Raw genomic sequence first — 17,401 nt, 5'->3', positions numbered from 1 at the left:
TCAGAGTTTTTATTTGTAACTTGGTCAATAAACTGTGAAGGGCATTTGTCAAGTTTACAGGCTGGGTGGGCTCATTAATGCAATCCAAAATATAAACAATATAACAAAATATAAACAATAAGGATCTCAAAATACTGGCACAATGGGCTGAAGTTAGGATGTCCTGGGATTTTTGTTGTACGAAGGTCAATGTGCCACTTATCCTGTAGGGAGCAGATCATCACGATTTTAACTGAGACCCACACCATCCTGTACCCCATTCCAATGCTGGAACCCAGTATAACCTAAGAGCAACGTTAAAAATGTCTGCTCCTAAGGGATTCAGGAGCAAACGTATATCTGAGATAGATATAAGGAAATTTTGAAAGCAACATGGAATTAGTCAAGAAAAGTTTTTTTTAATATATTTTATTGAAGTATAGTTGATTTCCAATGTTAATTTCTGCTGTACAGCAAAGTGATTCAGTTATACATATATACACATTCTTTATCATATTCTTTTCCATTATGGTTTATCACAGGATATTAAATATATTTCCCTGTGCTATACAGTAGGACTTTGTTGTTTATGCATTCTCTATATAATAGTTTGCATCTGCTAATTCCAAATTCCCAATCCATCCCTCCCCCACTCCCTTTCCCCCTTGGCAACCACAAGTCTGTTCTCTATGTCTGTGAGTCTATCTGTTTTGTTGATAAGTTCATTTCTGTCATATTTTAGACTCCACAGAAGAGTGATGTATGGTATTTGTCTTTCTCTTTCTGACTTACTTCATTTAGTATGATCATTTCAGGGTCCATCCATGTTGCTGCAAATGGCATTATTTCATTCTTTTTTATGGCTGAGTAGTATTCCGTTGCATACATATATGTACCACATCTTCTTTATCCATTCATCTGTCGATGGGCATTTAGGCTGTTTCCATATCTTGGCTATTGTGAATAGTGCTGCTATGAACATAGCAGTGCAGGTATCTTTTTGAATTGTAGCTTTGTCCACATATATGCCCAGGAGTAGGATTGCTGGATCGTATGGCAACTCTATTTTTAGTTCTGTGAGGAACCTCCATACTGTTTTCCATAGTGGCTGCACCAATTTACATTCCCATCAACAATGTAGGAGGGTTCCCTAAGAAAAGTCTTAAATAGGTCACGTAGGCCTAATTTATGCCACTTTTCCTCAGCATTCACAAAAATCGTTTCCACTAATTGAACACATCCTATGTGCGGGCACTGTGCTAAGTGCTTTACACATATGAGATTAACGTCAGCAGTTTTCATCACCTGAAGCACGTCAATCCACACCCCTCCTCATCCCATTCACACAGTTCTAGGAATCTAAGGAATGTGATCACCAATCAGTCCAGGCCCCCATATGTCTCTACTGGGTGATCACTCCCAAACCACACCACTGTCACCAGAGCCACCAAGGAGAAGGTCCACACCAACTTATCCGACGCCTCACTGATGTCCTCACGAGCCTGCCATAGTTCCCCTGCCACTTGCAAAGCAGTAGGAGAAAACTCTCTTTCTGTGTGGTGCTCAGCTCTGGCTCGGGACACAGAGTGACGCCATTTAACAAGACCCACCCTCGGCATCCACGCAGCCCTTTTCTCCCCAGTGGACGCCCAACTCGAGGGTAGCTGAGCTGGTCTGAGTTGGTCTACCAGCCACCAGCATCCTACCCAGAACTCCTCCTGCAGGTAGCTGGCTTGCCTGGAGTCCTAACTTCCATCGGTGAATTCTCTTTCTGATGTCCTTTTCTTAAAGTCTTTATTTCTTCTCCTCCCATGCCTTCTGACTTCTAGAAAAGACTGTAGACAACTGACCCCTCATTGCAAACATGGCTTAAGTTGTCCCTCCCACCATACACACACCTTCCAGAGTCTCTAATGCCCTTGGAAAGGGAGGTCTTCACATACGTACGGGGAGGAGCTGTGTGGCCTGACCCCAGCCACCAGATGTAGGTGAGTCTCAGCTCTCCTCAGGCATGACTTTCCCGTCACAGGCTTTATTGTATCTATTCCTTAGAAAACTCTCTGATTGGTAACAGTCCAATAGCCCACTTTTGAGTAAGTGAACTGAGGCTCAGAGAGCTGTGGTTGACTGGCCCAAGGTTGCACAGCTAAAACAGTGAATTTGAACCTGACTCCATAGCCCAAGATGCTCTAGACTTGGGTTCTGAGCAGGTTTTCCTTACATGTGCCGAACACAAAAGGGAAACAAGAACCTGGCGTCTCATTATCCAATTTTGGGTCCTTCTTTTAACTGGATTTCAGCCACCCCAACATGAAGGCTGTGCCCTTAGGCCAGTGTGCAAATGTACAAAAATGTGCAAAATGATTTTGAGTGGTTCTTGAAGACAGCCCTAAACATTTCATCAGTCAGGTAATGCAAAGTTATCTTCTCGCCATTCTACTCCGTTTCCTTTGGTGACCTTAATTATAAAATCTCTTCATGATATTAATAGGCACTTTTTACTGTGCTAATAACACTTGCTGGTCTCTCTTTTTAACAAAAACTTAAAAATAATTAGAATTTAATGAGCATTTTTGTTTTATTCATTGCAGTAGTTTTGATACATACTTTTGGTTACAGGGAGGATGTTGATATTACATTCATGATAATGATAAGATGCTTTCTTTTAAAATATATTTGTTTAAGTAAAAAGATAGTCAAAGACAAATATCACGTAAATACAGATGGTACACGGGCAGGTCAAGAATCGTGAAAATGGTATGCAAATTACTGACTTTTGAGAAATGTCCCACTGGGCTAATTCCCAAAATAAGGAGTGTTTTGCTGGGTAGTAGAACTTTGAAGTGGGAAATAGTCATTGCTTTTGAAACAGACGGTACTTATAATGCCAACTTTAAAACATCAGAAGGATCTGGATGTCTGAAGCCGTAACAAAGATGATGGAAACATCGCTGTTGAGAATAGCTCCTTCCACGCCGCACCATCGCCTACACCCAGTTCTCAGTTTCCTCTAGAAAACAGTGAGCAGTCAACAGCCAAGAACTTGCCAGACACAGGAAACCAAAGCACAAACTAGTCTCCTTACAACCAACTGGGACAGGAAAGAGGCCTTGAAAACCTAAAAGTGCCGTTCTTACATAGTGGGCGGGTTTTCTCAGCCTAACGTAGACAGTATATTGACTCTTGAAACTTTTGTGGGTCAGGTTTAAGGACGCCTGGCTTTTAAAATATCATTTAACTCTTGCCTTTTCATGGGATTAAATAGCATCCAGGTGGTCTCGGGAGAAGGGGTGTAGTTCCAAGAAAGCTACACTGCTTGCAATTCCTTCTGAATGTGCTATAATTTTCTGACAATCAGAAGCTTCCAGAAAACCCACAGTCCATTTTAGGGACATATTTTGTGCGCAGGTAAGCTTCAGTATGAGAAGATAAGGAAAAATAAATGGTCCAAGCTGAAGATCTCATCTAGCGAGAGAGCAAGTCTGGTAGAGGAGAAAGAAGCCCACACAGTCACACACACACACACACACACACACACACACACAGTGATTCTTTTTTTTTTAAAATAAATTTATGTATTTTATTTATTTTAATTTTTGGCTGCATTGGGTCTTCGTTGCTGCGTGCAGGCTTTCTCTAGTTGGGCAAGCGGGGGCTACTCTTCGCTGCCGTGCACGGGCTTCTCATTGTGGTGGCTTCTCTTGTTGCAGAGCATGGGCTCTAGGTGCAGAGGCTTCAGTAATTGTGGCACATGGGCTCAGTAGTTGTGGCGCACGGGCTTATTTGCTCCGTGGCATGTGGGATCTTCCCGGACCAGGTCTCAAACCCATGTCACCTGCATTGGCAGGCGGATTCTTTATCACTGCGCCACCAGGGAAGCCCCACACAAAGTGATTCTGATCCTTCAACTTATCACGGCAGGGGGAAAACCTGGCTTTTGGAACCATTTTCACCACTTTTTTTTTTGCGGTACGCGGGCGTCTCACTGTTGTGGCCTCTCCCGTTGCGGAGCACAGGCTCCGGACGCGCAGGCTCAGCGGCCATGGCTCACGGGCCATGGCTCACGGGCCCAGCCGCTCTGCGGCATGTGGGATCTTCCCAGACCGGGGCACGAACCCGTGTCCCCTGCATCGGCAGGCGGACTCTCAACCACTGCGCCACCAGGGAAGCCCTCACCACTTTCTAGTTGTACCATCCTGAACAAGTGACTTTACCTCTCTGTACTTCCGTCTCTTGTCGTGTAAGTGAAGGTCACCATGCTGACCGCTTGGGGCTACTTTAAGTGACATGGTGTATGCAGAGCACCACATGAAGAAGATATATTTGCAAATGTCAGGTCCCTTCTTCCTCTCCCACTGCATGTTTTTAAAGCAAAAATAAAGGCAGGACTTGGAACAAAATCAACATAGATAAGAGTTCTTACCCTGGAATCCAAAAGAAAGACAAGGGTCTATGAACACCCTGAAATTATTTGCAAAATATTTTGTTCATGTTTACTTTTCTGAGAAGAGAGACCAGCTCTGTCAAGTGAGTCTCAAAGTGGTCTGTAAACACCACCACCCACCCACCTAAAAATCCTTCAGAACAACTGCAAAAAATATGCAAAGATGACCTCCCAAGTTGGAGCTTGGCAAACTGATATAATGATTGTGACATTGACCTTTGATAGGATTTGGATAACTCCACTCCTATTTGGGGCAGGACTGTAGATGCCAGAATTACTGCAGGGATTAACAGGGTTTGAAGCTGGGTGTGTTGGACCCCAGCCCTCTGGCCCTTCATAGAAGTATTTTAACCAGATTGTACTTTGGCATGGTGACCTTGGCCTACGTTGAACGCTGATGTAAGATGGAGCTTCGGATGCTGGCCACTGCCCGACTGCCAGGGTAAGGCTGAGTACTGCTTGCTCTCTGAGGACCATGGGATGTATGTCTCTGGACACGTTACCAGAATTTTCCTGAGAAGCTCATGTATCTTGCCTAACAATGACTGTATCGTGTGACCAATCATAGATCCCTCTTTTCATCAGCTACCAGAAACTGTCAAGGCAAACGTGTTCCTTGCCCACAGCCAAGACTGTAGTTTGTGTTTTCTGTCGCATCCCTTCTCCTTACTCCATTTGTATTCTGCCTGCATCTGTATGTTTATTTTTCCTTTGTTACATTTTAAAATACATAACTTAATTTACACTGTTTACATTTGTGTAAAGCTCCTTGAGTTTCTTCTTGGAACAAGGTAGCATAAGCTATGTCCAAGAATGGCACCCGAGAGCTGTTAGCCCTGGTTTTGGTAACAGTCTGACTCTTACTTTTGTTTTTATCTTCCCTTTAGTCAGTTAAAGAGGATTCAGTTCCCACAGGTGCAGAGGAGAATGTAAGTTACGCATTAAATGACAGAATCATTCCATACTCATCTCCGGCATGATGGACCACTGGGGGTGTCAGCTCTGGGGTCCTGGGTTCTTGCATGTTCCAAGTGTTATTCATCCGCTGTAGACTCTTTCTGCCTTTCACGTAAGTAGGGACCATGGGGGAACAACTTTGGATAAATATTTGTAAAGCCCATTGAACCAATGCAAATAAAATGCAAAATCAGAGCACACATTTTTAGCATTTGTTACCCTTAAGGGGCTGAAAGAGTCTACTAAACATAAGAACATCTTGCCGCTTCCTTAAGGGACAATGATGCTGCACCCTCTGCTTCATCTTACTTCGATCGCTCTTGCGCCTTTATTTCCATGGCAACCTAGATTCTCCACTAACAGTGGGTGGTACCCAGGACAGGTAGTTGCATCAGATATGATGGCAGATTGCTGCAATAGTTGCTGTGAGACTCTTGGTCTCGGGCAGGAGAGCCAACTGTGTGTGTCTACACTTGACAGACATAGGTTGAGCCTCACTCTCTTTTTGGCCTTTAATTTCCGAGAATGATGGTCAAAACTTTCAAGACGTTGCGTTCATGTCTGAAGGAGATGGCTCCCTGTGAGACACCACAAAAATGTATCTTTCCAAAACATCTTCCAGGGAGATGAATACATTGGCCTTATGAGTTTCAGACCCAAAACAGCAGCTTTCTGCTCTGAAAGAAGTACAGTCTTTGGAAAATGTTCTAAGTGGGCGAAGTTCACAGCCCCTTAAGATAGAAACTGTTTGTTATCATTTCACCAAGGCAAAATATGTTTGGCTCTTCCGAGGTGTCTCTTGTTTGCTTGCCATGGATGGGACTTGTGTTTTCACCTTTATTTAATTGCTGGAACTGAGCAGAAGTTGAAAATCCAATATGTTCCAGAAAGGATGTCTGTGATGTGGAATAAAAATTAGAATGGCTATGTCGTAATTCTTGTTGGGAGAAAACCCTTCGGAATCTGCTCTGTTGTTGTTGTTACTGTTGTTATTTCTCTTTCCTTCTCTCCATCTCTCCCTTCTTTCTCTGCCCCCCCACCTTCTTCTTCCCCTTCTTCCCCTTCCTCTCCCTCCCCCTCCCCCTCCTGTCTCCCCCTCCTTCTTCTTCTCCCCCCCCCCCCCCCCGTTTCTTTTTGTAGCCAAATTTAGTAGCTCACAAAGCTCAGGTCTCTGGTAATTCAAATTCTCATGAGTTTGCTGGCTATTTTCTAGCAAGCCTAGGTCTCTGTTTCAGCAGCCTACAAGAGGGACCTCTTCCCATGAACTTTAAATTTAAAAGCTGCAGGTTAAATCCAGGGCAGTTGTTAGCTTCGAAGTTCCAGGTTTTCTGAAGAGAAACTTCTTTTTGGATATTCGTGTGTAGTTGCCTATCCGAGGAACCTCGTGTCTCTTGCAGCTCGCACGTGAAAATGCAGAGTTGATCTCCAGCAGGCAAACAGAATGTGTTTTATTTTCAAATTTGAAACAGAAAAATAACATGAATTAGTTAAATGATTGATACTGAAAGATAACACAAAATCAGATAGAGATACAAATGAAAGCAAAATATTGGGATGGCCAAAAAGTACATTCAGGTTTTTCTGTAATATCTTATGGAAAAGCCCAAACGAACTTTTTGGCCAACCCAATATTTTTGTCAAGAAAATAAAGAAGCATTTAAAGATCGCTTTAAATTGCTTAGTCCTACAAATGATGTTTCTATTTCTAAGCTTTCACATTTCATCTCCTGTTAGTTGGAAAGAGCGAGGCTAAAATGTTGTGATCTTGGCCCCATCATCCCCAGGCTGTGCTGCCTCTTGGACCTCAGTTTACTCATCTCTTAAATAGCCGTAATAATATTACCTACCCCTTAGGATTCTTGTGAGAATTAAATGAGTAATGCAGGTAGTATGCGTATTTCAGTGCCGGAAACACAGGAAGAACTCAGTAATTCAGGGTTGGCAAACTACCATTAATGGGCCAAATATAGCCCATCACCTGTGTTTGTATGGCCCATGAGCTAAGAATGGTTCTTACATTTTGAATGGTTGAAGAAAAATCAAAAGAAGAATAATATTTTGTGATGCGTGAAAATTATACAAAATTCAAATTTCAGTGTTTATGAATAAAGTTTTATTAGAACACAGACACCCTCCTTCCTTTACACAGTCTATGGCAGCTTTCATGCTACAAGGGCAGAGCTGAGTAATTGCAAGGCCCTTTGCAGGAAGAGTTTGCCTCCCCCTGCGGGCATGTCAATGCATAGGAGTTGTAACAACAGGAAGTGAGTGCTTCCCAGTAATCAGGGATTATATTTCCTCATGAAATTACACACCTCACAGCTGACTCAGTGTCCACGTGGAGTCAAGGTATGTGTAAAACAACTAGTTTAATTTCCTTTTCCCAAGTAAGAGAGATGGTGTTAATCCAAACAATGGATAATACTCTAATCCTTCAGAACAGGACAATTAGGTGTCATTAACCATATTACAAGAGTCCTGAAACAGTCTCAACTTCTTCTGGCTGAAATGTGATTGAGTTTAGTTTTTAAAGTTTCTCTACCGAGAATTTCCAAAACTGATCTATCACCCAGTGCAAAGTAAAGAGCAGGCTGATGTCAACATTTTTCAAAATGTTTAATGAAAAGAAAAATAAGGTGCTTAAAGCCCCTGGAAGTTTTAACGCTTTTCCTAGAATGAGCCTTTGGTCCTAACAGGAAAAAAAATCTGTTTATCCTGACTATGGAAAATATTGAATTCTTTTGTTGTAACCTGAAAATGTTTTGACCACTGGTTAATTGAGGTAATGTTCTAATTAATGGTGGGGGGCTGGGGGCGGGGGTGGGAGCTTTCCTTCCCAGTGACCTATTAGATCAGGGAAACAGGTATTTCTCTTTCTTAGTGATGAACTTCTCAGTTGCAAGTGAAAGAAAACCCATCTCTACCTGGATTAAAAAGAAAGTGGAATTTATTGGCTCTCATGCTCTCCCTTGGCTCAGCCTTCTTGGCCTGGCTACGTCCTCTGCCTTCCAACATCACGTCAGCCAGTGCAGAGTAAAGGAGAAACTGGTCCAGCAGCAACCCTGCACGTCCTGGAATTTGTTCCTGTTCATTGACTTAAACGGGTTCCCATGCTCTGTTAGTCAGCATCTGCCAGGTTGTGTTGCAATAACAACCAAGCCCCAAATTCCAGTGGTTTTCAACAGCACAGATTCTTTTTTTTTTTTTTTTTCCTCACTCATGCTGCATATCAGCTGTAAGTTGGCTTGTGGGTGATCCTTATGGCCTCTTCCTACTGAAATCTAGATGGAAAAAGCAGCCCCTTCAACAAGGAGGTGCAGCTGGAATGGCAGAGAGAAAATAGTGCCATGGCTGAGCCATGGAATAGCTCTTAAAACTTTCACTCAGTCGAGGTTTATATCATGTCCACTCACATTCCATTCTCCAAAGCAAGTCACACAGCAGTGGGCATGCATGTGTAATTCTTTTATAGGAAGGCAGAATGAATAATTGGGAAAATTCTACTTTCTGCCACATATTCCCATCCCTGAACTCATATGACCAAGGAGCTAGACCATGTTAATTGGCTTAGACCTGCTCAACCAGCTTCATCCGTATTACATAGTATTAAAGTTAGGGAGGATTGTCCTCCCAAAGAAAACCTAGGGGGCTAAGAATGAGGAAGAATGTGAAAGAGTTACTGGGTATAAAAATAAAATCTCTACAGTGTCTTTGCAATTAAATAATCATGTTATAAATCAAATCAGAACAAATCCAAATAAGATTCTATAATTTAAAAATTTAATATCAATATTATTATGTCATGGGTGAAGTTTAAGTGGAGGAAATCCATTTTGCTATAAATCAGTTTCTGAAACTCACAGCTCTAGTAAAAACTGTGTAAACCAAATTTTAAGAGTAAATATGGTATATTACTAGGGGCAAAAAGTGAAACCTTTTGCTGAAATGTGTATTGTCCGTGTTAATTGTACTAGCCATCTACATGCAACATACAATATCCCCTACTGAAATCAAGCAAGGGAGACTTAATTCTAAAATGTAGCACAAATCTGATTTTCACCTTGTCCACTGTACCCAAAGTTAAAGTGTGCAGATGCAGTCATGTATTCTGAATAAGGAACAACTTTTTCCAAAGCTCTGGCCTGGAAAGGAATCAGAAAGCTATCCAAATAAAAATCAAATTCTTATGTCTGTATATGCAAATCAGATCCTCACTTAGCTCGAATCCTTCTAGATTTCCACACTGGATGTCAGTGGATTTTTTTTTTTTCTTGGCTGCTGAAAGCCAACTTCTTGGCCTGACTTCAAAGCTAATGAGAGTCCCTAGAAGTCCCTTTTTTTCTTCCTACAGAAATAGTTGTGTTTTGAAGAATGGACTCTGGGCTAGGATTTATAAGTTGACACCCCTTGACATTTGGAAAGGTCCAGTAAGAAAACCATTGGCACTCAAGTAAAGTTGATGTGCAAAGTTATTCCCATACAATCATTTTATCATATGAGTAAATGGCCCACCAGGCTCTCCACACAAAAAATGAACTTGCTGCTTCAATCGCAAATAAATCTGAACCCAGAGTCAGTGAGTCAGACTCTGTTCGTTACCTACCTATGGGCCATTTCCCATTCCTCCACCCTCTTTCTCTTGATCTTAGGTAAGGTTGGCAACCCCAAAGTATTTCACTGTGATTTGTCTAAACCAACAATCCCATTTTCTTCACCAATAATTAGTCAAGGGGTAAGGATGTGACCTACTTTTGGTCAATGAAATGTACCCTGAGTAGAGGATCAAAATACAGAAGTTCATTTGAAGCCACTCTTTTGCTGTGACTGTCCTTCCTTCTTAGGGCATTGGATTGAGGATGTGATGCATGGAACTGTGGCAACTACTTTATATCCAGGAGGCAGCAGATAAAAGGATGAAAATTCAGCATGACAAGGATGGCAGAGCCAAAGGCAGGTTATAGAAACACTGTGGAGCCGCCGAACCAACCCCATAACTTCCTACTTTCAACCTTCTTCTTCCATATTGTTATTGGTTAAGTCACTATTAGATATTCAGTTACTGGTAAACAACTCCATCCTCATTGAAATGACTACTTGCCTGTGGTGTGACTTTGGCTAAGCCATTCACTCATTATGATTCTTGATCTATAGAATAGGGATAATGTTACCTACTCTGAGCTGTCTTGAGTAACTCAGTAACTCTTTATTGAGGTAATATATTAAAAATACCTTGTACAATGTCTGACATAGTAAGAGATAGTTATTGATATCTTCTCTAAATAGTGGACATGTGCATGGTGGGTGATTCCAGATAATTCATGCCCGTGGAGTAAATGGCTCTCAAATAGCCTAAGTAACAACCGCTAGTGTTAATTAAGTGCTTATTATATGTCAGGCACGGTTCCAAGAACTTCACATGTGTTGCCTGATTTAATTCTCAAAACAACTTTCTGATGTGCTTACTATCCCCATCGAGAAATGAGAAATGAAAGCATAGACATGGGGAGTAGGAAACTTGGATTAGAGCCCCTGGAAGGGGTAGGGTCAAGATTTAGGCCCAGGCAGGCTGGTCACTCTACCAGGCTGCCTACATTTCAGATGTACCCCAGGGCTCTTGTGGCTGAAGCTTATTTTTCAGAAATGCAATTAAATTAAGTCAGGCCTGGATGCGGAAACCCAGGACCACATTTGACCACTAATCCAGCCTCTTATCTGGCTCTAGTCTCTGCCTGGTTTCCTAAAGACAGGCCTGGGTTGAAGACAGACAGCCCAGCAGCAGAAGCCTCCTCCCAGTCGTGCTTTGTTTGACTGTCCAGTGGTTTTAGTGTTTTAGTGTCTTTCAGTGGGACGACTTAACTTTCGTTTGTTGTAGTTCCCACCACTCCTTTTTGTCTTAAACCTGGTCAATCCATGCTGACTTCACCTGCCTTGCATTCTGGGGACTTTTGACTTTATAACTCCCCAACCTAGATCTTAGATTACAAAGGGAAAATGCTGCAAGTTGTGTCAATACCTTAAGAAACGGAAGGTGGGGAGAGAATGCTATGATTTAATTGCCAGGTTTGGGGATGGTTCTATATGCTGATTCGTTGATGGGCACCTTCCTGCTTCAGCTGACAATATAAAGATGAAGGGTCCTTCTCAATTTGGATCATTTGGGTTATTTGCAAACCAATGGTATATTCCGCATGGAGGAACGGAAAATGATTTCTCCACAGTCATCCTGTGTTTTTAGAAATGACTAAGTTCCCTTCCCCTCCTCCCTAAGAGCAAGAACAGGATTCGGAGGAAGCTGGGGGTCTGGCACCAGCCAAAACAAATGCAAAGATGCCTTTGGCTCTAGAGGACTTCTCTCTGCGGCAGAGATGACAAGTGTTTGTGTAAAGGGCCAGATAGTAAATGTTTTAGACTTTGCCGGCTACGTGGAGTCTCCGTTGCCAATTCTTCATCTTTTTAAACAATTTTTCCAACCCTTTAAAAAATCTAGAATCTATTCTTAGCTCATGGGCCATCCTCAAACAGGCTCTGGGATGAATTTGGTAGTAGTTTGCCAACCCCTGCCTGAGGAAACGAAAAGGAAATTATAAAACTCCAGGCCAACTAACTCTGTCGCGTTGCAGGGACCAGTGCAAACACAAAAGCTGTCCCAGGTGTGACTGGGGCACAGCCCAAACGGAGTGAGGCGATGCAAACGAACAAAATCTGGAATCAGAGCGCAGGTGAACCATCTAAGGGCAGGGCTTCCATCTCAGCCCCCCACTGGTGGCCATCCCTTCAGACATTCAAGGGGCGCTGAGCTCACGAGGTACCCTGCTGGGGGCCACAGGAACTTAGCCGGGGTTCTCTTGCCAAGTTCATCCTGTTTCTGAAAGCAGGAACTTCAGTTAAGTAACAAGAACAAGTGACTGGTCTGGGGAGAAGTGGGAAAATGAGTTAACAAGGAAGTCAAGCCCATTAAACTGAGAAGCTTTCACGCTATCCTTTCTTGCAAAGAGGACGGTTTCTCCACAGCTGCAGCGAGCTAGGATGTGCAGTGGAAAACATCCCGGCCACTGTCCTAAGATTGTACTCTTAAGGACATAATTACACAGGCCAGGTGTGATTTACCTTTATGGGAGACCAAACAGGTGGGTCTGATAGATTGATTGGAAGGGGTATTGAGCATGCTCTGAAGGGCAGTCCTTAAAAGGGACTCCCTATCCAAGCCTTGTAGTTTCACAGGGCAGGAATTTTGTCTCTTCCACTTCAGCATATTTGGAGAGCACATGATATGATGTAAGTATTACTTCTTCAAGATGTGCCTGTGTATAACCTAGACTCCAAACTGTAGCTACCATGTGGTTGAGGGGAGAACCGGGACCCCACTTTATAAAACATGTCTGGGGGATGGGGTTTTTTTCCCACTGTCTTATTACCTGGCAAAACAATCCAGGTGGTGTGTGAATCACAGGTAGAGGCTGTAAAGTCCGAAGAAGTAGAATCAGCCTTACAAACAGTGGATCTCAGCGAAGAAGGAGATCGCACACCTGAACCCACAGAAGAAACGCTCAAGAGCGCAGAACGCAAAACACCAAGACCCTCTCTGATGGCGTTTCTCAGACAGATGGTAAGCCCTTGCTTCCAGTTCAGGGAAACTGAAATACATACATCAGCTTCTGAGACCAAAGAGCCCAGGTCAGGCGGTGAGACATGATTCTAGGTAGTATAGATGGAATATAAACCAAATAGGAGTTGAGAAAATTCCCTTTCGTCCTCCTGATTTAATCACAGAGAATGTCTCTCTTTATTGCTAATTTTCCTTAACCTTTAACCCCTGCTAACTGCCTTCTTAACAAAGGAGGAGCTGGCCTGGGCTCCTGAGCTGTGGCAGACAACAATACCAACCTGGAAGTTAATAGTGTTGCTTACTTTTAATTTTATTTATTTTTAAAAGTTTCGCTGTGTATTTGGCAAATGATCCCATTTTCCTCGTTATGGTAATAATATGCAGTTTCCTTTGAAAATACGTTTATTTACATAAAGAACATAAGGTATTTTTAAAGGATTAAGTAATTAATAGTTCAAGTTATATTTTGATGTTGGAAAACTTCTGAAGGGGATGTATGAGTGACACAAATTTGGGCAAAGCTTGTTTATAGATAATTCCAGAAAGGGTATGATATGAAAGGAAATGACGATTTCCTAATAGTGAGGGTGTATAGTTTAGTTGGTGAATTTGCCATGTTTTTAATTTCTATAGAATGGAAAGAATCTGGGCAGACATCTTTGGGCGTCTGTGAAGAGTCATGTGCATAAAATATCTAAACATCCAGGAACTTAATATAATGCAATCAAACCCCAATCGGCTAGAAGACAAAAAAACAAAAAACCATGTAAAAGGTCATTGGTTTAATTCTCTTTTAATGAAAAACAAGAATTTCATTATAGTGTGCCTTTATTTTCAGGAGTATTTGGGAATTAATCCTTTGAGAAAGCAACTCTCTAATTTCACAAGCTCAATCTGTTAAGGAATTCTTTCTAGTCCACAAAACAAAACAGAACAAAACCCTTGCCAGTGGGAGATGAGGAATATTAGAAATCACTGTTAGAAACTGTTGACAGGAATCATTTTCTTTTATTGCTGAATTCTCATGGAGTAAGAAGTACTGGGCAGCCTGCATGGCTGGAACCCCATCTGTATTCCTGGCCATTTATTCTGCAATTTGGCACTGAAAATGGGCATCAAGATTTGAGATTTTTAAATCAATTTTTACATGACATCAGGAAAGAAAAGAACATTTGGCCTCTTTCTGGCAACCCATCTACATTACAAATGGGATCCCCAAATAGCTCATCACAACATTGAGGATGGTCCAGCTTTCTCGTTTCTGGATGGAGTTGAGAGATACAAAAAAAAAAGCAAACAGAATGACTTTCTCTTCCAAATAATCAACATGAGACTTCTTCGTTTAAAAGGGAGGAAAATACAAGAGCCTCCAAGTAAAGCATGAAAGACCTCTAAACCACCCAATGCATCCATTCAAAACAAGTCCTTAAATTCAAGTGAGGTTCCATACTTAAATTCATCCTCTGGAGTTATCCATTAGATGTTGTTTGGGGATATTTTCTAGCAGTAGAAACTGTGTAAGTCTGAACAAATTGGAAACAAGCGTCGTTTGGAATTGATTCTCCATAGGATAGGGATGGGGTAGAAAAGGACACATTTCCCCAAGTAATCCTCCGTCACTTCACAGTGCCAGGTCTTATAATGTCCATTGTTCTTATTTCCTGTTGCCCACTAAAAGGGTTATACCTGGGAGCTTGAATATTATTGCTTCCTTTTAATTTTTAAACCCCCAAGCTTCCATGATTGTTGAGATTTCCCCTAAAATTCCAGATTTCTTAATTATTCTGGTCTTGCATTCTGTTTTGTTTTCATTAGAACATTATATTCCCATTGCAGTTAATTCAGATACACAAAAGACAGGGGTTTTTTCAAGTTTACCACAATTCCCACCACTCCCTATTGCCCCACCCAGGCCACCTCCCTCGTTGACATTTCTGGTCTATCCCGTGGGTATTTGAGTTTGCAGCCCCAGATACAGAGCCATCTCACTCTTCATGAGAACTTCATTGAATCACGTTGTCTGGGTTTATCATGTTCTGATTAACCGTTGCGCTGTGGATGGACATTTGGTTTCCAACTTTCTGCATTTCATTTATTCACTTATTCAACAAATAATTATTAAGCTCTCACTATATTCTAGACGATACAGATACGTAAATAGACGTGGTCCCTGTCCTCATGGAGAACAAAGCCTAGTAAGGAGAACAGACTTATTTTGAAGTCTGTGCCGTATTCAGTGAGCGTGCACCATGCATCTTCCACACGTGATCTCAGCGGCTTCACTAACCTGCATGAATATTGTTATACGTCTACTTTTTGCCCAGGTGTTAATATCCCCATAGTGTAGAATCCTGCAAGTCAGCTTCAGCCGTTTTTCTCAGGAAACACTTTTGGGTAATATTTCATAGCTTTCAAACTAAAGTCTTTGGACTTATGTAGGGAAAAAAACAAACAAACAAAAAACTGCTTTAAGGGCTTGAAGATAGAGGCAGCATCTGGCCCATCGCTGTGGGATTTTTATTTTCTATTTCTTTTAGTATGTGCCTGAGCATTATAATTGAATAAGTGAATGTTTTAAGCTGATTTTAAGTATTTTTAGCAAAATATAGTTTTTAAAAGTAATTGATTTAATAGAAGAGAAAACTCAATTGCAAACACATCACCCTTGTTTTGTAATCAGGGTTTCCATTCATCTGATCATTGATTTTCTACTTTCTAGCCTTCCCTTCCCTTAAATTTCTTTCAGATAGCGTATTTTACTATCCCATGGCAAAGTACTTCTTGGTTGAATATTTTTTTTAAATAAATGCATTTCCCAGTTCATTTCTAAAGTGATCTTTTTCTTTCCAGAAATTAATCTTTCCTAAAAATAGAAAGAAGATCATTTTTCAAATAATTATATTTCAGGGAAAAGAAAATAGAGTCATATAAGTCCTAACATTGCATTGGGCACATGTAGATATAGCACTTCACAAAAATCCTATGGGCTCCTACAGACTTTCGAAAAAATTGCAAGGAATAGCAAAGACATCTGTCACGCCCTAAATAGAAAAAGAGTCTTATGTGTATTAATTCAACGGTATGTCAAGAAATTGGCTATCTGAAGCACTAGTATATTTTTACAAAGTGCGTGGGTGGAGAACTGTATTCATGTACCCACAAACCAGGTAGGCAGATGAAACCAGAAAAGGTGGTGGATGGAAGTACAAAGATAATAGATTTATACTTTGTCAATATTAATAACACCTGACACTTGAAAAGTGCTTTCTCCTGCAAACCATTGTCACATACATGGTTTCATTTAATCCTCCTCCTGTCTCTTTCTCTAGACCATTAGTTTTGTAAGAAACTCTTTGTTGGAATAACCTTCTCAGGCTTAGATAAGAAAGACTCTTGAACTTTAATACTGGGCAAATTAAAGGCCCAAGTGAGACAGCCATGAAATCAGAGGGATTTTGTTAATTACACTCAATCTAATAAATCTAAGAAAACCTGCTGAAATTGACTGTCTTGTGGAAGAAGGAGAATCGTTTGTAAGGATAATTATAAAACAACAAACAGGAGTCTTTTAGCCAAAGTTTCTGATCTCAACTTCTTCCCTGAGTGTTAAGATATGAATATTGAGTTGTTCTTTAAGGTAAGGTTTCTGAAAGTAGCATTTGTTGGGGGCAATTCCTGTCTCCATCAGCGACTTGCATTCTTTCCTACCCTAAAAGGGGACTCTGGAGTCATTTGGTGGGTCTCAGCTATTAATAGTAATAATAATAATAGCTACTGTTCTAAAAACCCTGTGAAACAAACACTCTTCCTGCCCCACTGTGCAGATGAGGGCACGAAGACTCAGTGTTTAAGTGACCTGCCCAAGGTCGCGGAGCTGGTCGACAGCAGATCCAGAAGTCAGAGTCAGGCTTTTGTTGCTTCGAAAGCTGAGCCTTGTTCCTGCCGCCTCCTGTGCTGCTTCTGGCAGCCATTTTCTCTGAGAGTAAATAGAACAACCAGAGCTCCATTTTTGTGATTCTCCACCTGAAATTACAACAAAGCGCAAGAAAGCAGAATTCATACATGTCTTACATAAAGCTTGGACGAAAGTTTTCTGAATATACTTGTCACTAAAGCGAGATATACCTTGGCTGTGTCATTTTGTGTGAATTGTCCAATTCCATTTCAGGTGAGCGTCTTGGTAAAACACAAAGATTGGACTCAACCTTTGTTTATCCTGGAACTTTCTAGCAGGTCCAGTTCTTTAGATTTGTTGTAACGAGGTTGATTTAGTAAACAGTCGGGCTCCTCTACTCACACTAAATTAAAATATCCCAATTCTTCCTTTAAATCGCAACTTCAGTTGGGATAGATCTCTATCAAAATACATTTGTATTCCTTTCAAAGAGATTTGAACTGACCATCAAACACTTCCA

At 41.4% G+C, this 17,401-nt stretch overlaps 1 protein-coding gene across 1 annotated transcript in view; it reads left to right on the top strand.

Moving 5' to 3' along the window:
* BCAS1 (brain enriched myelin associated protein 1) overlaps positions 1-17,401 on the top strand; it is a gene marked incomplete at its 5' end in the record, with an annotated part of 96,303 nt that overhangs the window by 65,039 nt on the left and 13,863 nt on the right. Inside the window, 2 exons of the mRNA XM_082857356.1 lie at positions 5,311-5,352; positions 12,813-12,986. Of these exons, the coding sequence (XP_082713482.1) occupies positions 5,311-5,352; positions 12,813-12,986 (216 nt within the window). The remainder of the gene's footprint in view (positions 1-5,310; positions 5,353-12,812; positions 12,987-17,401) is intronic.

Source organism: Leucopleurus acutus (assembly GCF_964270905.1).
Source record: "Leucopleurus acutus genome assembly, chromosome: 16".
NCBI classification, from domain to species: Eukaryota; Metazoa; Chordata; class Mammalia; order Artiodactyla; family Delphinidae; genus Leucopleurus; species Leucopleurus acutus.
The sequence above is the reverse complement of the archived record's forward strand: the minus strand, read 5'-3'. Positions and strand labels throughout refer to the sequence as shown.